The sequence below is a fragment of the Lemur catta genome, chromosome 15, assembly GCF_020740605.2.
Source record: "Lemur catta isolate mLemCat1 chromosome 15, mLemCat1.pri, whole genome shotgun sequence".
Lineage (NCBI taxonomy): Eukaryota > Metazoa > Chordata > Mammalia > Primates > Lemuridae > Lemur > Lemur catta.
In genome coordinates, this window is record NC_059142.1 from 17,116,409 (window position 1) to 17,142,733 (window position 26,325).

The 26,325-nt window shown below is 48.6% G+C and overlaps 1 protein-coding gene across 1 annotated transcript; it reads right to left on the reverse strand.

The window, feature by feature from the left end:
• Window positions 1-11,747: 11,747 nt before the first annotated feature.
• RFLNB (refilin B) lies at window positions 11,748-19,501 on the reverse strand. Its single transcript, XM_045526189.1, has 3 exons — window positions 19,174-19,501; window positions 16,808-16,917; window positions 11,748-14,860 (listed from the first exon to the last, which is right to left on the reverse strand). The coding sequence occupies exons 1-3, from the start codon at window positions 19,381-19,383 to the stop codon at window positions 14,530-14,532; spliced, it is 651 nt and encodes a 216-aa protein (XP_045382145.1). The 5' UTR covers window positions 19,384-19,501; the 3' UTR covers window positions 11,748-14,529.
• Window positions 19,502-26,325: the final 6,824 nt, after the last annotated feature.

Below are 26,325 nucleotides of genomic sequence, written 5' to 3' on the forward strand. Positions count from 1 at the left end.
AGATACACAAACACACATACACACACATACACATACACACTATTTGACAAATCAGTCCAGTATGTTCAAATCCAGGAATCAATCATTTCCTCCTTTATTTCAATCTTGTATTCATTCTATTGACCACACTGGTTCTACCCCTTCTTAAAATACAGGTAGTCCCCGCCCTCCACATCAGTTTCACAACAGCTCTGTGACTCCCCTAAACCACGCACAGCTCACAGTGGGATAAGCTATTGACTCCTGAGGCCTTGGTGGCAGGGTAGGACCTAGGAGTGTCACAGCCTTAGGGCAAATCTAGTCTTGAGCAGCCTCACCTGATTATCCCACGGGCCATGCGAATGTCACCTTTTCTTAAGAATGCTTTGGTGTGGACACACACACACACACACACACTCACACACACACACACACACACACACACACACACACGGAAAAGTTGAGAAGATCTGCTCTATGTAAACACCCCTGCAAATGTCCAGATAGCAACTAGTATGTCACACTTAATACAGTCTCTTCTTGTCAGGTTTAAATAATCGTCACATTCCCCCACCCGTTTTCCTACACCTTCTTTTCTAAGGTCTTCATCAGCTGACAGCTGTCCTCTGAGCTGTCTCCTAACTTCTCCTGTCTGTCTTAAACTGTGCAGCCTGTTACTTGGCACCCAGGGGCCAACACTGGGACTTGACCTCTTTTGGAGGGGTGAGACAGCCTTCCAGCCTGGCCACATCGCCTTCCAGTTCCGCAGGGGCAGGTAATCTGCCTTGAGGAGAAAATCTGCCAAGAGGTGCCACTTCCTCCCCTCTTTGATATGCATCCTCAGTCAGGGTTTCATTTAATATGTATTTACTCCTGGAAACTAGGAGTCACACACATGTGTAAGTTGGGGGCTCTGCCCTTCACCTCATGACGCAGTTTTAGCGTGACGTCCTGCCTAGTTGAAGAGCTACACAAATGCAGAGAAGAGGTTTCCCCACTCCCAGCCTTTGTAACTGCCAAGTGATCTCGGGGACAAATCGGATACTGTGGGGCGTACCTGCTCAGACGCATCATGCTCCTTAGCAGAGCATTCCTCAACGTCTGCCATCCCCAATTTTCTGATATGAATTAATGATTCTTTGAGAAGATGGTCAAAGAACAGCTTTTCTCGTTTCAAATAGCATTCCTTGGCTAGACATCCTTGCAAGTATATGTTTGCCTGGAGTTAAGACCTACAAAAAGCTTCAATAGAACAGGCTTTTCCCCAAATGCTGATGAGATCCCTTTTCTAAACCTGGTAGAAGCTGCTTCAAAATTTAAAGGAATAAGTGACTAAAGGTACAATGTTTACTTTTTTGTACCAGCAACAATAAAGTGCATTGACACTGAGTGGCAGAGCTTCGTAGCACTCACCCTTTCTACAGTAGCATCAACTGTAAATAATAAATTTGCTTGTCTAATTTATAAAGAATTTTTCTTCCACCCTTCTCAATGGATTTGTACAACCGCCCTGGGAGGTAAGCAGAGCAGGTATGATCGTGCCCATTTTATCGATGAGTAAAGCCAGTTACAGCAAGAGATATTCTGTATTTGTGTGCTTCCTGTTAGCAGTGACTTGTATGCTGTTAGGTTTAAAGAATTCACCCTCCCTAAACTTCCATCCAAACCTCCTATAAGACCCACCCCTGTCCCCTTCCTAGGGGTGTATTAGGCAGCAGCCTTTGCCAGGCCCCTAGGGAGATAAGGGAATGAAATGCAGGAGGGGAACTTACTTTCCTCATCCCTCCTGATAAGAACAAATGCTTATCCCTCCGCTTGTTCCCCAGGGAGACACAGGAATGGAATGCAAGGGGGGGACTTACTTTCCTTATCCCTCCGGGTTGTTTGAAAAGAATTTATTTACTCTTCCCAGAAAAACCCTCTATAAAACCCAAGGCTCTCCCCTTTTCTCTCGAGGACTCCTTTTTTGGCCTCCGCCCATCTGCACCCAGATGCTCAGAATAAACAGCATTTTGCTACACATGAGGCTTCGTGTGTGTCTCTCTCGGCTCCGGACCTAACATATTGCAGGCAAGAGAAAAATGTTTTTGAAACACCTAGTAGTCCTACCATTTGGAGAGCATTAAGCTTATCTGTTTGGTATCCACCCTTTTAGTCTTTTTCTATTAATATATCTACCTACAGGAAAATTGTCCAGGCGCGGTGGCTCATGCCTGTAATCCTCCCACTCTGGGAGGCCGAGGCAGGTGGGTCATTTGAGCTCAGGAGTTCGAGACCAGCCTGAGCAAGAGTGAGACCTCGTCTCTGCTAAAAATAGAAAGAAATTATCTGGACAACTAAAAATATACATATAGAAAAAATATACATGGTGGCACATGCCTATAGTCCCAGCTACATGGGAGGCTGAGGCAGGAGGATTGCTTGAGTCCAGGAGTTTGAGGTTGCTGTGAGCTAGGCTGATGCCATGGCACTCTAGCCCGGGCAACAGAGTGAGACTCTGTCTCAAAATATAGTGTATATATATACCTACAGGAAAACAAAATTAATGGGATAATAATACATATGTTGTCTTTTAATGGTCCTCTTACAAATAGGGCCTGGGCATCTTCCAAGTCACTTTACTGATGTCCACGTCATACTTTGTCATGCTTGCCTAGTATCCCATTTATTTAATCTCCTATTCCTGGACATTTAGTTGGTTTCCCATGTTTTGGCTATTCTAAACAACTCTGCAATGAATATCCTTATATTGTACATTTTAGAGTGATTTTCCTGTGCTTTGGATGAATTCTTGGGAATGAAATTACAGGCCAAAAGACAACTGAAGCGAAAAACACTTATATGGCTTTTAACTCAAGCCAAGTACTACTCTAAGCACTTTACATACACCAACTCATTTAATCCTCCCCAAACCTCTGTGAGACGAGAACTCTTGTTATCCCATCTTACAGAGAATTGAAAGAACTTGCCCAGGGTCACATAGCTAGTAGCTGGTGGAGCTGGGATTCGAACCCAGGCATTCTGGCTCAGAGTCTGTGTGCTCTCGTCCCACTATGGGTTATTGCCAATTGCACTTCTCCCACGAGCCAAATAGCAAATGGCACTGGAAAAAGATGTGGGTCTTTGATTTCATGTCCCTCACATAGATACAGGTGGTGGTAAAACCCTCTTAGAGCTTAGAGCCAGGAAAAAGCCCTGCTTTTTAGGACTCACTTCCTTATAGTGATGTAAATAAATTCACTGGAAGCAATTATTTTGGACTAAGATCCTGTACCAGGCCCAACAGACCAGTGACCAAAATGGAGTCACTTGTGTTAGGTGCCATGGAATCAAACTGAACTTTAAAACGGGCCCGTTTTCTAAAACACAGGTGATCCATAGCACCCAACAGAAAGAATTTTGGTGTCTCAGTCACATAAATGTTCTTTCTCTTTTTTTTAAAGACAGGGTATCACTCTGTCACCACTGGGCCCTGGTAATTATTTATTTATTTATTTATATATTTTTGACAGCGTCTCACTCTGTTGCCTGGGCTACAGTGCCGTGGCATCAGTCTAGCTCACAGCAACCTCAAACTCCTGGGCTCAAGCAATCCTTCTGCCTCAGCCTCCCAAGTAGCTGGGACTACAGGCATGTGCCACCATTCCCAGCTAATTTTTTCTATATGTATATTTTTAGTTGTCCAGATAAGTGCTTTCTATTTTTAGTAGAGACGGGGTCCCGCTGTTGCTCAGGCTGGTCTTGAACACCTGACCTCAAGCGATCCTCCCGCCTCAGCCTCCCAGAGTGCTAGGATTACAGGAGTGCCCGCCCTTTTTTTTTTTTTAAGAGAGGGTCTTGCTACATTGTCCAGGTTGGTGTCCAACTCTTGGCCTCAAGCGATCCTCCTGCATTGGCCTCCCAAAGCACTGGGATTACAGATATGAGCTACTGCCTTTACAACAAACAGAAAAATTAGCTGGGCATGGTGGTACACACCTGTAGTCCCAGCTACTTGGGAGGCTGAGGCAAGAGGATCGCTTGAGCCCAGGAGTTTGACTGAGGTTGTGGTGAGCTATGATGATGCCACTGTATTCCAGCCTGGACAACAGAGGGAGACCCTGTCTAATAAATAAATAATAATAATAATTTAAAAAGTAAAGAAAGTGGGTACAAATTAACAACTGAAAAAAAGGGAGGGAAAGAACTCATTTAAACTAACTGTTCTGACCCTTGTTGCTTTGTAAGAATTCTTCCTAGGGAACATGGTGTGCTGGCAGTGGGAATCTCCTGTTAATTGTACTTGCTGGTTTAATTACCTAAACAAAGCCCCAGGGCTTTAGGAGAAAAGTAGTAGTTTGTAATTATCAACAATTGCTTTGAAACCCCCAAGACCCCTGCATTGTCATTCTCACAAAGAAGCCAGCAAACATAAAGAACAGAAACCTCTGGTTCCATACAAAGCGTAAAATTATTTTTTCTATATCTGTGAAAAATGATGTTGGTATTTTAATAGGGATTGCATTGCGTCTGTAGATCACTTTGGGTAGTATAGACATTTTAACAATGTTGATTCTGTTGACCCACAAGCATGGTATGGTTTTCCACCTGTTTACGTCCTCGGCTATTTCCTTCCTCAGTGTTTCATAGTTCTCCTTGTAGAGGTCTTTTACTTCCTTACTTAAATATATTCCTAGATACATTATTTTTCTTTGGTGCTATTGTGAAGGGTATTGAGTCTTTGATTTGGATCTCAGTTTGACTGTTATTGGCATACATGAATGCCTCTGATTTGTGTGTATTGATTTTGTATCCTGAGACTTTACTGAATTCATTTATCAATTCCAGGAGTCTCTTGGTTGAATCCTTGGGGTTTTCTAGATATAATATCATATCATCAGCAAAGAGTGAGAGTTTGATCTCTTCTGCCCCCATTTGGTCACCCGTAATTCTGCTCTCGTGTCTAATTGCTCTCGCAAGGACTTCCAGCACTATGTTGAATAGAAGTGGGGATAGTGGGCAACCTTGTCTGGTTCCAGTTCTAAGTGGGAATGCTTTCAGTTTTTCCCCATTCAGTATGGTGTTGGCTGTGGGTTTGTCATATATGGCTTGTATCATTTTTAGGTAAGCCCGTCTATGCCTATTTTGTTAAGAGTTCTTATGATAAAAGGGTGCTGAATTTTGTCAAATGCTTTTTCTGCGTCTATTGATAGGATCACATGGTCTTTTTTTTTTTTTTGCTTCCATTTGTGTGGTGAATTACATTTATAGATTTGCATATGTTGAACCATCCCTGCAGACCCCATTTAGCAAAAGCAATCCTGGGTAATAAGAACAAAATGGGAAGTATAAATTTACCAGACTTCAAACTATACTACAAGGCTATAGTAATTAAAACAGCTTGATATTGGCATAAGAACAGAGACACAGACCAGTGGAACAGAACTGAGAATCCAGATATAAAACCATCCTCATATAGCCATCTAATCTTTGACAAAGCAGACAAAAACATACACTGGGGAAAAGAATCCTTATTCAATAAATGGTGCTGGGAAAACTGGATAGCCACATGTAGAAGACTGAAACAGGATCCACACCTATCACCTCTCACAAAAATCAACTCAAGGTGGGTAATAGAGTTAAACCTAAGGTGTGAAACTATTAGAATTCTAGAAGAAAATGTTGGAAAAACTCTTATAGACATTGGCCTAGGCAAAGAATTTATGAACAAGACCCCAAAGGCAATCACAGCAACAACAAAAATAAATAAATGGGACCTGATCAAATTTAAAAGCTTCTGCAGAGCCAAAGAAACTGTCATGAGAGCAAACAGACAACCTACAGAATGGGAGAAAATTTTCACATGCTACACATCTGATAAAGGGCTGTTAAATAGAATCTATTTAAAACTCAGGAAAATCAGCAAGAAAAAAATCAAACAACCCTATCAAAACGTGGGCAAAGGACATGAACAGAAACTTTTCAAAAGAAGACAGAACAATGACCAAGAAACATATGAAAAAATGCTCAACATCTCTAATCATCAGGGAAATGCAAATCAAAACTACAATGAGATATCACTTATCTCCAGTGAGAATGGCCTTTATCAAAAAGTCCCAAAACAATAAATGTTGGCGTGGATGCAGAGAGACAGGAACACTCATACACTGCTGGTGGGACTGCAAACTAGCACAACCTCTGTGGAAAGCAGTATGGAGATACCTTAAACAGATACAAGTAGATTTACCATTTGATCCAGCAATCCCATTACTGGGCATCTACCCAAAAGAGAAAAATGACATTCTGTCATGAAGACATCTGAAATAAAATGTTTATAGCAGCACAATTCACAATTGCAAAGATGTGGAAACAATCCAAGTGCCCATCAATACATTAGTGGATTAATAAAATGTGGTATATGTATAGCATGGAGTTCTACTCAGCCACAAAAAAAATGGTGATCTAGCACCTCTTGTATTATCCTGGATAGAGCTGGAGCCCATTCTACTAACGGAAGTATCACAAGAATGGAAAAACAAGCAACATATATACTCACCATAAATTGGTACTAATTGATCAACACTTATGAGTATATATGGAAGTAACATTTCTCAGGTGTCGGGCAAATGGGACTGGGGAAGAGGGGTGGGTATATTCACACCTAATGGGTGTGGTGTGCACTCTCTGGGGGATGGGCCTGCTTGTAGCTCTGACTGGGGCAGTGCAAAGGAAATACATGTAACCTAAACATTTGTACCACCATGATATGCTGAAATAAAATAAAAAAATAAAAAAGGACAGAAACCTCCCAGTAAAAACAGCCCCTTCATGATCTGATGACTTGATTTCACACCTACACTGTTGTGAGGTTGAAAATGGTATTTATGGGCCGGGCGCGGTGGCTCATGCCTGTAATCCTAGCACTCTGGGAGGCCGAGGTGGGTGAATCGCTCAAGGTCAGGAGTTCGAGACCAGCCTGAGCAAGAGCGAGACCCCATCTCTACTAAAAATAGAAATTATCTGGCCAACTAAAATATATATAGAAAAAATTAGCTGGGCTTGGTGGCGCATGCCTGTAGTCCCAGCTACTTGGGAGGCTGGAGCAGTAGGATCGATTAAGCCCAGGAGTTTGAGGTTGCTGTGAGCTAGGCTGCTGCCACAGCACTTACTCTAGCCAGGGCAACAAAGCGAGACTCTGTCTAAAGAAAAAAAAAAAAAGAAAAGAAAATGGTATTTATGGTGCCACCAACTAAAAACAATGTGTTCCCTTAGTTTGGTCCATTCTTCTCACCATTAAAAGCTACAATTGAAAAATTAGCAGTGGTTGATCTCCAGAGAGAATATCAGTGATTTTTATTTTTGCTAATATGAATTTTCTGATCTTTTAAAATGAGCATGTTATTAGTTGTGTGATAGAAACATTATCAAAGATATACTTTTTTCAACTTTTTTTCCTTTTTAACAAACAGAGCCTCACTATACTGCCCAGGATGGAGTACAGTGGCTATTCACAGGTTAGATCACAGGTCTCTGCAGCTTCGAACTTCTGGCCTAAAGGGATCTTCTCGCTTCAGCCTCCCCAGTAGCTGGGACTGCAGGCCCAAGCCACTGTGCTCAGCTAATTTGTTTATTTTTTGTAGAGAGGGGTCTCACTATATTATGCAGGCTGGTCTTGAACTTCTGGTCTCAAGGGATCCTCCTGCCTCAGCCTGCTGAGTAGCTGGGACTATAGGCACGCATCACCGTGCCTGGCTCTCAACTTTTTATTATGGAAAATTTCAAATATATACAAAGTGAACATAGCATAATGCAACCTCACATACCCATCACCCTGTTTCTGTATTTTCAACATTCTACCATTCTTGTTTTACCTATATCTCCACCTACTCCCCACCCATCAATTGAATTATTATCATTTTTAATGATTCTCTTTTCTTTGAGGCAAAAATTACATTAGAATGCACAAATCTTGACTGAGCACCATGGCGTACACCTGTAGTCCCAGCTACTCAGGAGGCTGGGGCAGGAGGATCATTTGAGCCCAGGAGCCTGAGGTTGCAGTGAGTTATGATGACACCACTGCACTCTAGCCCAGGCAATAGAAAGAAACCCTGTTTCAAAAAAAAATGCACAAATTTTAACTGTGCAATTTGGACAAAGTATATACCCATGTACTCACCCCCATCACAATATCAAACATTTCCATCTCCATAGAAAGTTCCCTGATGACCCTTCCCAGTAAGTCACCAACCACCACACTCACACTTAGGCAATCACTATTCAACTTAGATTCCTTTTGCCTGTTCTAGAATGTCACAAATTGAATCGTACAGTATGCATCCTTTGGTGCCTGTCAGCATTATGTCTATTAGATGCGTCTGCAATGTTACATGTGTCAGTAATTCATTCCTTTTCATTACTAAGGAATATCCTATGATACGAATATACACTGCAGTTCATCAATTCTCCCGTTGATGGATAATAGACATTTTGGTTTCTTCAACATATGAATACTGTGAATAGAATTGCCACGAACATTCTCGTATATAAGCCTTTTGGTGGACCCATGTTTTCATTTCTTGTGGATAAGTATCAAGTTGTATTTCATTGCAGTTTTAATTTGCATTTCCGTGATAGCTGAGGATTTTGAACACTTTTTTCATGTGCTTATTTCCATCCACATATGTTCTTGTGGAGTGTCTGTTCAAGAGTCTGTTCGAGTCTTCTGCCCATATTTTAATAGGGTGGTTTGTCTTTTTAACGTTGGAGGAGTTCTTTATATATTCTGAGTACAAGTCCTTTGTCAGATGTGAATATTTTCTCCCAGACTCCAGCTTACTTTTTCTTAATGGAGTCTTTGAAGAACGGAAGTTTTTTTTTTTTTTGATGAAATAAGTTTATTAATATTTTTCTTTCATGGTTACTTCGTTTGTATCCCATTTAAGAACACTCTCAATTCTTAAACATTTTCTCCTAGATTCTCTACTAAACTTTTAATACTTTTTCCTTTACATTTAGGTCTATAATCTCTCTGGAATTAATTTGTGCTTATAGTATGAGGAAGGGCTTGAGGCTTATTTTTTTCCTATATGGAAAACCAGTTGTTCCAGCACCATTTACTGAAAATACTTTCCTTTCTCCATCAAATTGCTTTGGTGTTCTTGTCAGAATCAATTTGCAATAGGTCTATTTCAGGACTCTCTATTCTGTTCCATTGACATATTTGTCTATCTTTACGACAAGATATACTATCTTGACAATTGTATTAATAGCTTTAAAATAAGACAAAATCAGTTAGTGTCAGCCCTACAGCTTTTTATTTTTTGAGATTGTTTTGATTATTCTAGGCCCTTTGAATTTCCACATAAATTTTAGAATCAACTTTCAGTTTTTATTAAAAAACAAACAGGCTGGGTGCAGTGGCTCATGCTTATAATCACAACAATTTGAGAGCCCTAGGTAGGAGAATTGCTTGAGGCCAGGCATTCAAGAGTAGCGTAAGCAAAATAGCAAGATCTCAACTTTTTAAAAAATAGAAAAGTTAGCTGGTTGTGGTGGCACTCACCTGTAGTCCCAGCTACCTGGGAGGCTGAGGCAGGAGGGATCACTTGAGCCCAGGAGTTGGAGGTTACAGTGAGCTATGATGATGCCACTGTACTCTAGCCCAGGTGACAGAGCAAGATCCTGTCTCTAAACAAACAAGCAAACAAACATACATCTTGTTGGATTATAACTAGGATTGCATTGAACCTATAGACTAATTTAGAGAAACCTGACATCTTAATAACATCTTCTATTCTCATTTATTTATATCTTCTTTAATTTCTCTCCCCAATGTTTCGTAATGCTCAATGTAAAGACTTGGCATGTATTTTATTTATTCCTAAGTATTTTAGGATTTGTGACAGTGACACTATTTTTTTTTTTTTTGAGACAGAGTCTTGCTCTGTCACCCAGGCTAGAGTGCCGTGGCGTCAGCCTAGCTCACAGCAGCCTCAAACTCCTGGGCTCAAGCGATCCTCCTGCCTCAGCCTCCCGAGTAGCTGGAACTACAGGCGTGCGCCACCATGCCCGGCTAATTTTTCCATTTTTTGTAGAGATGGGGTCTTGCTGTTGCTCGGGCTGGTCTCAAACTCCTGACCTCAAGCGATCTTCCCACCTTGACCTCCCAAAGTGCTAGGATTACAGGTGTGACCCACCAGCCGGCAGGTTGGAGAAATTGAAACATTAGTTTCAACATATTTTTGACTCTTTAAACACACACACACACACACACAAAACTATAGCTTCATCCTTTTATGCCTTAAATATTTTTTCCCTCAAAACCTTGGAACTGCTGATTAGCCAATTCATTTTGTGGAAAATTTACATCATTTAACCTAATTGGCAAAATTAGTCCTTATTGTTATCCCAGTCAGCCAAATTAGACTCAATTTCTATTAAAAAGAGATTGTCTTTTTAAAAAAATTATAGAAATGCTATGCATTCTTGGGACATAATTCACTTCTGAGTCAAAACTCAAGGACAAATAGATAATGCCCAGAGCCTGGCCATGAATTTGATGCTTCCATGAAATAAGGGGCCTTCACGTTCAATATTTCTGATTGACTCTCTCTTTGCTTTGCCCAAAGGGACTGATGAGGTGCAGGAAATGCTACCCCAAATACGGTACTTTTGCATGCTGAATCTTTTAAGCTGAAGGAAATTGAGAAAACAGCAGGAACAGGAACGTCTCTTCAACCTTCTCTCACCCCTTTCTCCTCTGAAGCAGGCCACACAACCCAGCAAGGCCACTCTGACCTGCCCCTCCCCTTCTCCCCTGAAGTCCCTCCTGTGACAAGTGTCCTGCCCTACACCTGGAGGTAAGGAGTGTCACAGAGGGATGCCCAGGTACCCCCACCCCATTTATTACCATTAGATCATACCCTTTGTCCTCCAATCATACTTCTGCACGACTGTCCCTAAAGCTACATAGACCTTGCCTTTCTTTGGGTCATTTCTGAAAGCTCCCATGTCACATAAAACTTTGCTTTTGTCTTATTAATCTGTCTTTTTTTACAGGGGTCTCAGCCACGAACCTTGCAACAGGCTAGGAAAGGATATAACTTTTTCTTCCCTACGATACTCTCAGGGAAGACAATAGTCTGAGATTGCAGAGTGGTGGGTATTGAATGAACAGTGTCATCACTCAATGCCTCACTCTGTGAGATACAGGAAGTGAGGACATCCCAACACAGGCCAACCTTGCTCCTGCCACCATGCTCCGTCCTTGACGGAATGACGTGTAGGACACCCATGGACACCAAGACCACCAGTGGGTTCCTGCTGCCCAGACACCAATGTTTAGACCTGACTCTTTGTCAAGTGGCTACAGGTTTTTTCAGCACAAAGCATGTACCGCAATAAAATTAAGGATGGGCTAAGGCATGAATTTCTTCTGTAACGTGGGAGAAGGGCAATTTGGAAGGGGAGATGGCAAAGGAGAAGTAGCTCGACACGGACACTCGCAGGTGCATTTTCAGGCGGATCGATGTTAGGGAAGAGTGCACACACATCGGCCCTGGAAACAAACGGCCTTAGAACAGTCTGTGTCCAGGCACCCCTCCGAAAACCTTGTGCCTGCAGACTTACACTGTTAAATATAATCATGTCTTAAAATTTCTCAGGATGAGGAGTTTTCTTCTCATTTGGCTTAACCCAAAATAATTTAACTTTAAAAAAGAGAAGCATCTCACTTGACATTCTGCTGTGAAAAAGAAAAAAGAAAGAAAAAGAGACGCATCTGCAAGTTTTACTTTTTTTTAAAGATAATTTATTGCCAAATGAAGAAGTCACAAAGCAAAATGGACAGATGTCAAAGATAAACTTGAGGCACAGTTTTTGTCAGATAGTATTGTGGATTCCCTACGGTTAGGAACAGGAAGAGTGTCACATGAAAAGGCACTTACTGAAATTAAGTCTTTTTAAAAGGTTTGTGATTTTAAAGGAAAACAACTTTTCACTAACAATACAAATCATCCTTATTACATGAAAGCCATAATTTAAAGACTAAGAAAAAAGCTTTTCAATTAACAAATAAACTGTATCTCCTGATACATTTCGGAATGTCTGTTTTAATCAGTGAGTTTTAGAAATCACTGCCCCTACCTTGCACACGAACACGAATCCACTATCAGCTGGCATTATCTGAGCTGCACTGAAGTGTCCATTCGTCGTCACATGCTTTCTTTTCTGCAACTTGTCAGCAAAGCAGGTTTGGAGAAAGAGATTAGAAAGAACTACAATTGGTTCCCTAGTGAATAATTTAACAAAATAAAACCTGCTTTTCCATTTGCATCACACATTCACAATTGCTCACTTCTACTTACTTCACTGCCGTATTTCAGATCCTCTCCACACCTAGAAAGCCTCGCCTGAACTGAACACAAATCCCCCTGACACAAAAAAAATCTCCTAAAGATATCTCAAAACCCCGCTGTGTTCAAAGGCCACGTTCTGTCCTCTGCCCACAACGCTGTCCTGAGCTCTTCCAAGCGCCTGCGCTGGGGCAGAGAAAAGCCTTGGGAATTCTAGCAATTTAAAAACTATGTTCACCACTTAAATGACAACATTGTGTCATGAGATAGAAAAATTCATTTTTATCAATAAAAGCCGCATAATTTGCTCTTCCAAATGCAGGAAGCATCTGTGGCTCCGTACATGATCTCGGAGACTAAGGGGTCCCAGAGCGGCCCCCTCGTTGGGTCCCTGCCCAGCTTCACCCTGGCAAACTCTGGACCACGAAGCAGACTGCAGGCTCCGTCCCCGGGGTGCGTTCGTGGGACAGGTGCCACCAGTTAGGAGCAGGACAGACTAAACATTGTTGTCCGAAGTGGACGCCAGACGTGGCTCTAGAGGCCTCCACGACTGTCACTGAGGGTGATTATCATCGCACCTGCTTTCACAATAACAAAAGTCCCTGCTGTGGCTCCGGGGCACCCGTGGAGCTATCAATTCTGCTTTGGGGACAGATGGAAGACACCTACAGATACAACGGGAGCTTACAATGCTCTGTGACCCTCGAGCACTTGACATAATTTGGTTGTATTCAAAGGAAATATCTACAGTTTGTTCTTTCCAATATTGGAAGAAAAAAAAAAAACCCATCTGCCACTTTCTTTACTCAGACGCCGCAGGGACTGGCAGGAGGTTCTGAGAAGCAGGGGCCGGGCAGGGTGGGTGGGGGGGAGGCAGGGTGAGCGGGGCTGAAGCCCCCGGGGCCACTGCTGCCGGCTGCTGCTGGCCAGGTCAGCTGAATTCACACAGTTTCTTTGGGGACACAGCTTTAGTTCGCACCCAACTCGGTGACTGTCACTTCCACTCACACTGTGGTATGAAAGAAGTGTGTGCCATCACTACAGTGGCCAGGTTTTGGAGTCTGAACCGTGACATCATTCCCTGTTCTGAATCCACCTTTGCTTAACCGGGGTGAGAGGGGACACAGACCTCCCTGCTTTCTGGATCGGACGTCAGGCGCTGGCAGGACTGCCGCGCCACTCTGACACCATCGAAATCCCGGAATCCCGGGAATGAGTCCATCCGGGCACCCCTCCTGATGAACCAGATCACCAGAAACATCTCCCGCTGCCAGGGCGGCTGCTTCCCGTCCTGAGTGGAAACCCCCTCGCGGGGGCCCACAAAGTGTTTTTCCAAAGCATTCTTTTACAATGCCGTTTCTCTCAAAAGCGCCCTGCGCTACATTTTCCCTTATGCAAAGATGGGAAAGCATTTAGAAACCCCAAAATACTTATCGGGAGAGTTGCACAAGGCTGTGGAGGTGTGACCCGGATGCCCGGGGTTCAAGGCACGCTGCCAGAGCCTGTGCTTGGAACCCCAGCCAAGGCCACAGCCCAACACCCGGCCACCCCCGGATCTGACCTTCCTGAAGCACTCGAGGACAGGTGGACCTTTTTTTTTTTTTTTTAAGGCATCGTATATTGTGGTTTGGGGTTTTTTGATATCATGAAAAAGATTTAGAGAATTTCAACAGATTTGGTTAACAGGAAATACAAATGGAAATGGAAATACAAGATGGAACAGAACTCAGAACTCCAGATTGAACCCATGTGGGTGTCACAACTGGCTGAGTTAGCACTGCTTTTGTGGCAGTGAAGACACCTGTGGCTGAAATCTCCACCCCAGGGACTTTTTTCCTTACTCTTCCTCAGACAAACTGGCCAAGGGAAGACGAGCCCTCCTTCCCTCCCTATGTCACACTGCTGCCACCTCCTTCTGTCCTAGTGGTCTTTTTACTTTCTCATCAAATTGAGACTCTGGGGAAACTATGCCGCAGCAAACCAGGAAATCGCCTCCTTTGAAAAACAACTTGAAAATTCAAAAACAAAAACCAAATATCTCAATAATTATGAAATGCAGTGATTTTTTTTTTTTTTCCTTCCCCAGGCTGGGCTTAGAGGTATCTCTAGGTTGGACGCCTCGCGGGCTGGAATGACATGGGAGGGCAACGTCGCCCAACCTGACCAGGGCGGCGGAAGAGCTGGTCCAAGCCCAGCCCAGCCCAGCCTGCTCGAGTCAGCATCCGTCTGAGAGGTCATCGCTGCCCAGGAACTCCGAGGCTTCGAGTTCCACGCTGGACAGAAACCTCCGCAGCGTCTTGCGGCAGTTGTAATCCAGGGTGGTGGTGTAGACGGTCTTGGGATACTTCGGGTAGACGATGGTGGTGCTGAGGAAGCGTGTGGGCTTGTGGCGTGGCTCGAAGCGCACCTCAGCCTTATAGTTGCGCCACGTGCAGTTGGGGATGCAGGTGACCGTCTGGCTGCAGGAGGCCACAGCCAGGCCCAGTGGCAGCTGCACGTCGTCGATGAAGTGCCGCTCTGAGTCGTACTTGACCAAGGAGGTATACCTGGGCAGGAGACAGAGGCAGCATGAAGCCGTGACTCTGAGCTAGGGGCACAGGGGTCCCCACTGTGACCTTCATGCTGTTATGGGATGCCGATGTTGCAACGTGGCTACTCCAGGAAGAAGCGCAGAATTTACGAAGCCCTCACTGTGTGCCAGGTACTGTTCTAAGCACTTTGCTTACAGGATCTAATTTAATGTTCCCCACAACCCTGAGAAAGGAAACCAAGGTGCAGAGATTAAGGTCCCAGAGCCACTGAGACGCAGAGCTGGCATTTAAACGCAGGGGAGCAGGATTGCAAAGTCCACCCTGCACTCGCTGGCAGCCACTGCAGGCAGCAGCCCCCTGGATGCTATGAGACTTCAGTCAAGTTACTTAACTTCTCCAAGCCTCGGTTTCCTCGTTCTGTAAAGGGCTCCCAATAATAAATGAGCAGAGTGTTAACACATAGCAAGTGCTGTCATGGTAATTATTATATAATGAGGCCGATTCTACTGCTCCACTAGGGATGGGCAGTTTCTCTGACCTCTCAGATGATCAATCAGTTCTTTAATGAGAGGATAAAAGAACCCAGAAATCCTGAATGCTGGTTCTGAAAGCCTGGCTATACCAAATACTTGTACTTGGTCCACCTTGACCTTTGGTTTGGAGACACCCCAAACCCAGGGACTCAGGGATCTGACCTTATGAAAGCCAAATATAAGCCAGGTGTGGTTGCTCATGCCTGTAATCCTAGCACTCTAGGAGGCGGAGGCAGGAGAATCACTTGAGCTCAGGAGTTCAAGAGTTCGAGACCAGCATGAGCAAGAGAAAGACTCCGTCTCTACTGAAAATAGAATTAGCTAGACGTGGTGGCACGTGCCTGTAGTTCCAGCTATTCTGGAGGCTGAGGCAGGAGGATTGTTTGAGCCCAGGAGTGTGAGGTTGCAGTGAGCTATGATGATGGCACTGCACTCTAGCCTGGGCAACAGAGCAAGACTCTGCCTCAAAAAATAAAGAAAGAAAAGAAAAGAAAAGAAAGCCAATTACAGTCTTGATTTCCACAAAATAAATTTAACAACCACATTCCTCAACTGCTTTATACTTTTTAATTCCTTCTTTGGTAATTTGAGAATTTTTTTCACGGAAGCAAAGCATTGATGCATTTTACTACATTATTATCATAGCTTCACAGATACTAAAATATGTACGTGCAGCATATTAGACACATCTAACCGCACTGTCCCCAGCCAGCCCCTACCCACTGGGTAAGAAGCAGCACTCTTTTCTACTCCCCTTGGGCAAGCAGAGAGGCCGCTGGAAGCTAATGTCATGAAGTCATGTCCCCATTTTGTTCAAAATACAAGCTCCACGGGAATAAAAGGCTACACTGCTCACCTCCAAACTGATGAACCTCTCTTTGTTCCGCGTCAAAGGGCCCTTTGTGTTGATGCAACTGAAACTCCAGCTATGAAACCACCAGTTACCACCAAAAGTAAAACTCCTTTCTCTACAAAGCCCTATCTTGAACTGAGCCTCTCAGTGCGTCTTTGCCCCCAGGTAATCCTGGATAGGGTAAGTCTCAGAGGGAGGCTGGGACTTGTCCGGTGAAATGAGAACATGAGACAAGGTTAAAGCACCTTGAAGCGGGGGTTGGGGGTGGAGGGGGGCAGCTTCTGGAAAGAGGAATTAATATTTAACAAAATTTTAAACATCTGATGGTCATGGTATATGAAGTGCAAAAAACTGGTTGTAGAACTTTATCACATGATCTCATTTTTATGTTAAAAAGCATGTCTGCGTATTTAATTGGTTAGAATGCAGAAAACAAAAGCCAAAAGAGTACCCACCAAACTATCAACGGTCTTTAGCATACTTTTGTCATTAACTAATCTTTAAAATAACAAGCATTACTGTCTGGAATAAACAATGAAAATTTTAAAAAATCGAATCAGGGCCTGCTATATTTACCTTACTTCCTTCGGTGGCAAGGGGTCGAACTCCACTCCTTCGCCAAAGGACAGGGGACACAGCCTTGGTGCACAGCTGGGGACCGGGGCGCTGGGGATAGATGCCGGGTTCTTCAAGGACAGAGAAGAACGTAGTTAGAGCTGCCACGGGCCATTCGACACATCCCCCACAGGAGGTCCTGGCTCCGAGCCTCCGGCTGATGGGCCCCGGTGTGAACTGTGACCCTCATGCTGGGCACGCCAGAGAAGGGCTGACCCACAGCACGGGCACAGTGCTCGACAGGGAGCTGAGAGGTCTGGGTTCGAGTCCCAGGTCTATCACGACTGTGCTGTGTGCCCTCAGAGGGATCACATCACATGCCTGTGGCCTCATCTGCACACGAAGAGGGGTGCCTCCTTCCACAGCTGAGGCTGCGTGAAAGGTGGAAAGGAGGAAATGAACTTGAGCTCAGTGCCACGATGGTGGCCAGACCTGGGGCTGCCCCACCAGCCTATAGCCACGAGGTGAGAAAACCTCGATGGACTGGGCCTTAGGGCTTAGCTAACCAGAATCCTCAGTGACACGGCACCCCCTGTCATTGTCTCAGCAACACTCTAGAAGAGGCCAAAACAAAAAAATGCTACTAGGGATTTTTTTAAACTGAAGATTCAGTCCAACTTCCTCCACCTCCTCTGCCTCTGGGGCCGTCAGATCAACACCGATCCAAGATGGAGAAATCCCACAACCTCGGAGTTTTGCTGCTAAGATAATCGCCAAAGTGTTCTCCATGTCACCCTGCACTCTCCAGAAAACTCCATGAACCAGAGCACAGCATTCCTAGAGGTTAACTGTCTTCCAGCCCGGTCCCTGCATGGAGCGTCCTGATTCACCAAGGAGGGCTTGTTAGGTGACAGTGACATCCTAGACACGGGGACTAGTTTTCACCCGATTTGCTGGAATCAGGGCTTCTGTGTTATTTGTACAAAGATAAACACAGAGTAGAGTTTGAACTCAGCAACCCATTGCGTTTCCTGGTTTACTGGGGGTCTGTCATTTTCTTCGCCTAATTTGAGAGAAGGATCTATACCTGGGCCAGAGGCATCGTGCCCTGCCTTGTCTGCTCTTTCATCCCCGCCCACGGAACAGACTCTCCCTGAGCGCCCACCTTGCTCCACGTGCAGCCTGGGGGTCGGGCAGGCGGCAGAGGTCATAACATGCATGAACAAAGTGCCACTGGGACACGGGGATGTAGCCACGGACTCTGGCAAGTCGCTGGGAAGCATCAAGCAAGGCTTCCCAAAGGAGGTAACGTGCGTTGGGCATTGAGGAGCCAGCAGGTCTTGGGAGAAGAGGCAATGTGCTTGCCGGGTGGCAGGAACGGCATCGTGGCACCGTGTGCGTCTGCCTGTGGCCAGGGCAGGTGGAAGATGAGGCTAGACAGGGCCAGGTGGGGAAGGCTCTGAAGGCCAAGTTGAAGCAAGCCTCGAATGGAACTGAGAAAACGTGCCGATGCCCACGAGAGACAGGGTCAGTGGGTCAAGCACGCCCGCACCACCAGAGATTCACTGTGGGGCCCCAAGAACAGCTGCTGCTACTGACTGCTTTGCCCCAGGGCGGGGGGCCTGCGGGCAAAGGCGGCCTTTGAGCTTTCTTGAGACTGCAGGCAGGATGTGGCCTCCCCAGAGTTCTAGGTAAAGGCAACAAACACCAAATCTGAGCGCTTCCTAAGGCAAGGTACACTTGGTGTTTTTTCCTTAAACACAAATTTTAAAACAAAATAAAAATATAATATTTCAAAGGTTTCACCCACCTAAAGGCCTCCCACCTAATATGTGCGGGACTCAGGGTTAGGTGTTCAGGACAAGGTGGGGGGCACTAGGAGGCCAAGGGTCACGAGGCTCAGGAGGTCCCGCAGGGTGGCCCCGTTTGCTGTCTGAATCGGGGAGCCCAGAGCACACCCGCCCCGTGGACCTGTCGGGAGGAGCCGGCCCCCGGGAGCGGTGCTGACGCGGGCAGAGCCGCGGGCTGTCGGGCCCACAGTCCGGGAAGGCCGGGGTGCCCGCAGAGCCCCGGGAGCCCCACCCGCCCGGCCGGGCAGGAATGTGGCTGAGCCGCAGGCTGGGGGCCGCCACCCCGAGGGGAGGAGACGGTGGCTCGCCTCTCCCGGGGCTCCCGCGCCTCCCAGGCGATGACAATTTTCCAGCCACCGGCTCCAGCTGGCCAGACTTTAGCCGCGCTCCCGCCCCCGGCTCCCGGCAATGGCCACGCCGTCCCGACAGGCGGGTGGCGACGCCGACGGCGCGCCCCGAGCGGGGCGGCACTACCGGCTGGTGGTCCCCGGGCTGCGGGTAGGCTGGGGAGGGAAGGAGTCAGCGCGGGACACTCACCGGGGCCGCGGGGGTCGCCGCCGCGTCGGGCTCCAGCGCCCCGGGGGCGGGCGCACGCTCCCCGCCACCGCCCCCGGCCGCCGCGAGTCCCCAGTGACTGGGGCTGGGGCTGGGGGGCAGCCCCGAGTCCGGGCTGTCCAGGACGCCGTCGCCCTTCTTCTTCGTGTCCACGAGCTCGGGCACATCCTGCAGGCTCAGCCGGCCCACCATGGCTGTGCGCGCGGTGCGGCCGGGGGCACCCGGCGCCGGGGTCGCGGGCGATCGCGGGCCGCGAGGGGCGCAGACGCGGGCCGGGGCCGCTGCCCGCCCGGCCGCCCTCCGTGCCCCGCCGCCCGCGCGCGGTCCGGGGCTCGCCGGCCGCCGCGCTCCCGGGCCCCGCCCTCGGCCCGCCCCGGCCCGCCCCGGCCGCGCCGCTAGGCTGGGCGCCAGGGGCCGCTGCGCTCCCGCCGTGCGCCGCCGAGCCCCTCGGGCGGCCGGTCTCCGCGTGCGGGGGCCCCGCGGCGGGCGGGAAAGGCGCCCTCAGCCCGGGCCGGCCCTACCCCGCTACAGCGGGACGCCGGGACCCCGCTCGCGCCCGGGCCCTGGGGGCGCGTTGACCCCTGGCCGGGTCCCAGCGGGCCCGGAGGCGCTACTATCTTCAGCCCTGGCGGTCCCGGGAGCCAGAGCAGAGTCCCAGCCTGCAGAGGCCCGGGAGCCGGCCGATCCGGCTAGCAAACAACTGGAAATTATTAATAGTTAATGCGCGCCGAATGGCGGCAGCGCCTGCTGGCTCCGCGGGGCGGGCGCTGGCTCTCCCGTCTGCCCTGGGGAGGCCTCCTTCCTCCTCACCTCCTCGGGGTCGGGGGCACTGAGCACTCCCTGGCCCCGAGCTCAGCTGGACGGGCCGCGGCCCTCACCGGGCAGGGAATTCTGTGGGGGGCGCAGACTCCGACCCGCAACCGGATGGACAAGCTCAGCTGGTGGCCCAGGGCTGCCTCGATGGCCAGGGGCCCCTATTGGGGACGCAAAGGAGCTTTCAGCTCTGCGCCCCCTGAGGAGATCCCTTCTAAAATATAGCCTGGGACTTCTCCTTCCCCTCTGGTTTGACAGAGAAGCTCTGTCCTCAGCGGGAACTCTTCAGGAGCTGCGCCAGTAGGGCTGGGCTGTTCCTAAACCCAGCGCCTTCTCACACAGAGAGCTCCGTGACCATCAGCAAGGGAGGAAGTCCCCGCCGCCGCCACCAGCCGCCCTACTCTGCAGGGTCTGACTGGTGTTTTCAGCTAAAGGCCTGGAGCCAGAGCCCCGCCCAGACCTACACGGCAGGGGTCCCGCCCTGGGCTAGGACACTTCGCTGGCTAGAGGAGAGGTGGGCTCTGTACAGGACCCACAGTGGCAGCCCAGGCCACATCCTTGCAAAGACAAAGGATGCTTGTCCTGCCTGGAGCAGACCTGTGAAACTCAGAAATTTCCAGCAGGTAGATCTTAGAGATCCGCTGGCGAAGTTCGGTCCTCCTACCTCCCTGATCCATAACTTTCAGGTAAGGAAACAGAGAGGGATTTGACGTGCCCTAAGTCACACGGCTGGTACAAGACTGCTGTGAACAGAAAGCCAGAATCATCCTCTCCGCAGAGAATAAAACCTGGTACATACCTGTGTGCTGGGAAGTCAATTGTTCATTCAGGGCCTGTGGGAACAGATTACAAAATCCTACACAGTGCTGGGCACCATTTGGTCGGTGCAAGGACGTATTACTGCTGCTATACCTCCCCACCTCTGTGGACCCCACCATCTACACGTCCCAGGCTACCCCCGACCCCAGGCATCAGAGGAGGAATCTAAGTGCTTTCTGGGGTTATGGAAAGGTGTTCTGTCTGCAGTGGGAGAACTCAGCTCCCCGGAGGGAATTTGCCCACCAAGCATTCCCAGGTAGGCCCTGAGAACTCTTCCCCAAAGCCTGGTCAGATTGGGAAAGGTGTCCAGGAAGATGACAATGGCTCCTAGGAGGTGGTAGCCTTCAAGGTCATCAGCCTGGAAGACATGGAGGACGAGACTGCGGAGGTTGAGTGTGCAGGGTCAGTGCAGTCGCTGTCCTTCCGAGTGTGGATGGCTGTGGCGCTCTTGGGAGGCAGCTCCACCTTCACCTGCTAAAACCTGGAGCCTGGCAGGAGCCTGGCATCGTCACCTCCCGAGGGCAGTTCTGAAGGGCTTAGGCTTTCCACATTCCAACATGATCCATAGAGACATCAAAGCTGCCAACATGAGCAAGCGGCTGTGAAGCTGCCAGCTTTGGAGTGTCCAGGCAGATCCAGGGGACACCTTTGAGGCACTGGGGTCGCCAAGCAGCTGGTCCAGGATTTCACAGGGGCTGCTGGGCCCTGGGAGTAACGGCCACCAAACCGGGCTCAGGAAGCATCCAGATGCTGACCTCCCTCCTATGGGAGTTCTGTCTGGGCCCCAAGAGCAACCTCTCCCCAACTCCCGAGGGGCATCTTGGCAATAAATAGAGATCGGGCAGGGTTTCCTGAAACCAGAGGACAGCCTCAGCCTCAGGGCGACTGCCAAGGAGCTCCTGAAGCATAAGTGGATTATTTACCACGGCCTCCTTCCTTACAGACACACTCAGCACTGACACATGTAAGAAACTGGAGGGGCCTGAGGAAGAATCCAGCCCTGGGCCTGACACTGACAGAGAAACAGGGGTGGAGACCACAGTCCCCTACAGATCCCCCCAAACCATTCAGATGGCCCCCCACCAATAAGCCGCACCAAAGACTAATTCCTCCCTATGGCTCCTAGAATTCTGTTGAGCCAACCAAAAGGCAACAAGGAGTGACCCCAGGTTTGCCCACTCTTGTCCAGACTGTCTGCAAAGAGCTCAAAGATAAACAAACCGCAGCAGACCAGAGGCCACACGGATACCCAGAGAGCACCTTCGGCCTGGCCAAGGCATCCTGCCTGCTCCGGCGTCTCCTCAGCCCGCGGCATTCCTGGTGGGGGTGAGCAGAGGTGTTCACACAGGGGGAACCGTCCCACTTCAGCCTGCCCAGGAGCCTTTCTGGGTGGGGGAGAAGGGATTTCCCTTGTATTAATAACGACACACGAACCATGCAGCGCAGACCCTGGAAGGCAGCCGTGTTCCCACAGTCCTGAGCAGCGAGCGCACGTTGCCAGGCTACTGTAGACCTTCACAAGGGCCTGGCTGCCTGGGCTCATCATCATCCTACATCTTATTCTGGATGTTTCCCACAGGACATTGGTTTAAAACACTCTAATCAAAGCTTGGGAAGGGTAACCCATTCTACCTTTAACCCTCCTGGTCCGGTTTTGAAGACTGGCCTTGTTTTCAGGAACAGCTAGGGTGCGCCTAGAAATCAGGGGTGAGTTACACAAAACAAGCATGGCCCGGGGAGATGCGGGAGGCTGCAGGAAGACTGGTCTCTTCTCAGAGCTGTCCTTTCAGATTGGGCCACCGTGGCCCTGACTGGATCACAGAGACACGGTGTCCTCATAGGACTTGGCATCTGGCCTGCGGCCTCTCCCAGCAGGGTCTGAGGAACAAAAGCTGCCCGACAACGAATGCCAATCCTGCATTTTTGTTTTTTCTGCATTAAGTTAAGCTGATGCCCGAATGCGAGTTCAATCAGAAAAGAACAGGGCAGGCCCCCTGCACTGCTGCCGCGTATTGTTTTGGAACAGCTTGTCTTCGGCAAACCCAGCCAGACAGTAGATTAAAAACACTCCCGGCCCCAGCATGCTGGCTCGCGCCCTGCGCCCATGGCACCTTGCAGCTCCCAGCCCCCTGGGTCCCAGGTGGTTCTGTGGCGCAGGATGTAGTGGATTTGCCTTGTTCAAGCAGATACTCTCTCTCCTTCATATGCACCCATGTCAACCAAATGCTTTTGATAAAATAGAACTTTATTTTGTTCCTTAAATATTTTAAGATTAAGGTTACAGTTTTCAAAGAACATTGAAAGGGACCTGCCATAGTCAACAAAGACAGGAATTGAATTAAAAAGACATAACTCTGGCCGGGTGCAGGGGCTTGCACCTGTAATCCTGGCACTCTGGAAGGCTGAGGCAGGAAGGTCGCTTCAGCTCAGGAGTTTGAGACCAGCCTGAGCAAGATGGAGACCCCGTCTCTACTAAAAATAGAAAAGTTATCCGGGTGTGGTGGTGCACACCTGTAGTCCCAGCTACTTGGGAGGCTAAGGTGGGAAGATTGCTTGAACTCAGGAGTTTGAGGTTGCAGTGAGCTATGATGATGCTACTGCACTCCAGCCTGGGTGACAGAGTGAGACCCTGTCTCAAAAAAAAAAAAAAAAAAAAAAAAAAGACATACTCTGACATAATGCAGCCTACATGAGTATACGCACATGTGTTGGTGAGGCTGATTAACAGCCCTCAGCCCCTGGGACTCACAAAGTTGGCCTGAACCAGATAGCGGCAAGGGGCCCCCAACGTTCGTGCTTCCACATCTAAGCAGGCCTGAGGGAACAGGCTGGCTCCTCTTCTGACCTCTCCACTGGGAGACCACCAGTTTGGTTGGAGACATGGGGTCTGGCCAAGCCCCGCTGGCGACACTAAGCCAGATATCCAGTGCAGCTGGCGTGGAGTCAGGCCAGTGTCCCCTGTGTGGGGAGCCCCACGATGCCATGGCTCCACCCTGGGGGCCTCCTAATTGTAAGCTAAGAGCTGATTCTCCCAAGCGCTCCCTAGTTACACAGAAAAGGGCCTTCATTGGCCTCTGCAAAATAAAACCCAGATGAGATTTTGCAAAGAGCTGGGGCACATGGCCTCCTTGGAACTGCATCAATACACTTGTGCTCCTGGCTCTGTTCTGCATATTCACACTAGACAAGGACTTGCAGGCCAGAAAAATAGCCCTTGGTTGAGCAATTGAAGTTAAGACCCTTGGCTCCTTGACTGAAAGGCATGCTGGAATGGTGTGCTGTCAATTGTCCCTGGGGAACAAGTGGCTGATCTGTGTGGCCACACTCCAGTGGCAGTCTTGAGGGTCTCCATGGTGCTGTAGGACCACCTGAGGATTTGGGGTTGCAGGGGCTGCCTGGGAGGGGTTGGAAAATGGGAACCCTTGGAGGCAGCCAACTTGCTGCACACAATGACAGTTGGCCTGTGGTGTCCTTCCTGGGAGCTGGGGTCCCTTAGTGCATTCCTCTCCTACCCCCGTTCAAAGCAGAATACACACAGGCCGAAACAGCTGTGGTTTGCAGCTATGTACTGCGGGAAACTCCTGCCGCTTGCTGAAGACATTTATATGCCTTTGAAGAAATGTTTTTCAGTTTTGGTTCTTTACTGAAAATTAGCCAGGGGTGGGGAAGAACTCGGGATGAGAGGAGAGGTACCCAAGAAAAATTCTGTGTGCCTCGGCTTCTCCCCAGCCCTACTGGCCAGGGGGCCACTGGAACTTCATTGCCCTTGACCCACAATCGCTGCTAAGTATTTCTGAAAATCCCTGAGGGCGTCTCTCATCTCTCATATGCTCATGAGTAAATCTGGTCATACACATGGGAGGCCTGCTATTAATTTTCTTTCCTTTTCCAGCCCTCACTGTCCTGGCCTCTGTTTCTGCTAACTTGTGTGACAGTGTTCTACCACAGTCCTCAGGTGGACTAAGACCCTGCTGAGACCACCATCAGCTCTATTAGCCACTTAGGAGAGGCTGCGACAGTGCCACTGTGGGTACCATGCCTCTGTCCCGTGCCAGGCACTCTTGTCGAAGCTGCAAGGGGGTTTTGGCCTAGGTCCAGTTACGCGTTGCACGAAGATCCAATTATTGAGATGAAGAGGATTGCCAAGGAAGAAAGGAATTTTTAAAATATGACAGATGTCTTGTCAGGAGAACAGGGAAAGCTGCCTCAAATCTGTCTCTCCAACTAACAGAGATTACAGGCTTCTAAAGGGCGGGCCAGGTGCCCTGGGGCAGGTCGTGGTGTAACTGATAAGGGGCTGCCTGTTTTGGGGGCAGGTTTGGGAGGTGGTGAGTCTAGGTGTCAGGGAGTCTGCCCAGGGGCCTTCAGAATCTCCGCTCCTTTGTCTTGCAGAAAATCCACCATTGCTGGGAAACAACTCAAAAGGTCAAGCAGTTAGTTAAGAGAGAGGATTATAAAAAAGCATACAGGGGTCACTGAAATTTGTTCATAGAGCTGGTTATGGCCCCGCCCAAAGCTCGGGCACTGCTGCCAATGCTGGTGGTGGCAGAGGGCCCTGCAGCTTGCAGGTCTAGGGCTGTGGATGTTCCACAGCGAAGTACTCCTCCCCTCTTCTGGCTCCGTGGGTAGGGTGGTCCTGCAGCACTGGGGCTTGCTTTCTGGCTGCCTCCTGCTCTAGGATGCAAAGGTAACCCCTTCTGGGCTAGACCGAGAGACAAATATCAATTTAAAAAAATACCCCTTTGAATTCCAAATCCCTCTCCCTCTCTCCCAAGCCAGGTCTATCCTTCTGGCCCCTTCTCTTAATATTTCTTGAAGACGCTCCTGGGTCCTGCATGCATAGAGGCTGCCCGAACCTGGGGGTGATGGGGGGACCCAACTTCCACTCCAGCTGGGACCTCTGCTCCACCAGACACTCGTTAACCATCACCAAAATCCCATCTCAGCATCTCGCTTTTCAAAGACTGATAGGCGGACTCTGCCACTTCCCGGGAGGTCAGCTAACTTCCTGTGCATCGAGGCTGGCTGCCTGGCAGGCTTCTGGGGCCAGGTCTGCCAGGCCGAGCAACTGAGAAAGGGCCTTCTGCTGTTAGCAGGCTGCGGTGGAAGCAGGAGTTTCTAGACTATCGGACATCATCATCTTTCAAACCGCAAGACAGGACCTGTAAACAGGAAGGATGCGTAGAGGGACATCCAGGACACAATGCCTATCTGTTCTTTACACGCTTGTATAAAAGGAGCAGTCTCACCCGAGTCTGGCCTGGGCCTCCTGTTAAGGAATCTGGGCTCCGTGTTCCTCGTTGAAATATTGTCTATCAACAGATATCCTGACCCTGCTGGACCAGCATTCTTTGCACCTCTGTTCCCAGGGCTGATGGCTCTCACCAGAATCTGCTTTGGGTTGGTCTTTGTGTCTGCTTTCCCACGAGGCTCATTCCTTCCACCTGCACAGATCAAGTGCCCGGTGCGTGCCAGGCAGAGTGTGTCAGCACAAAGGGGGCT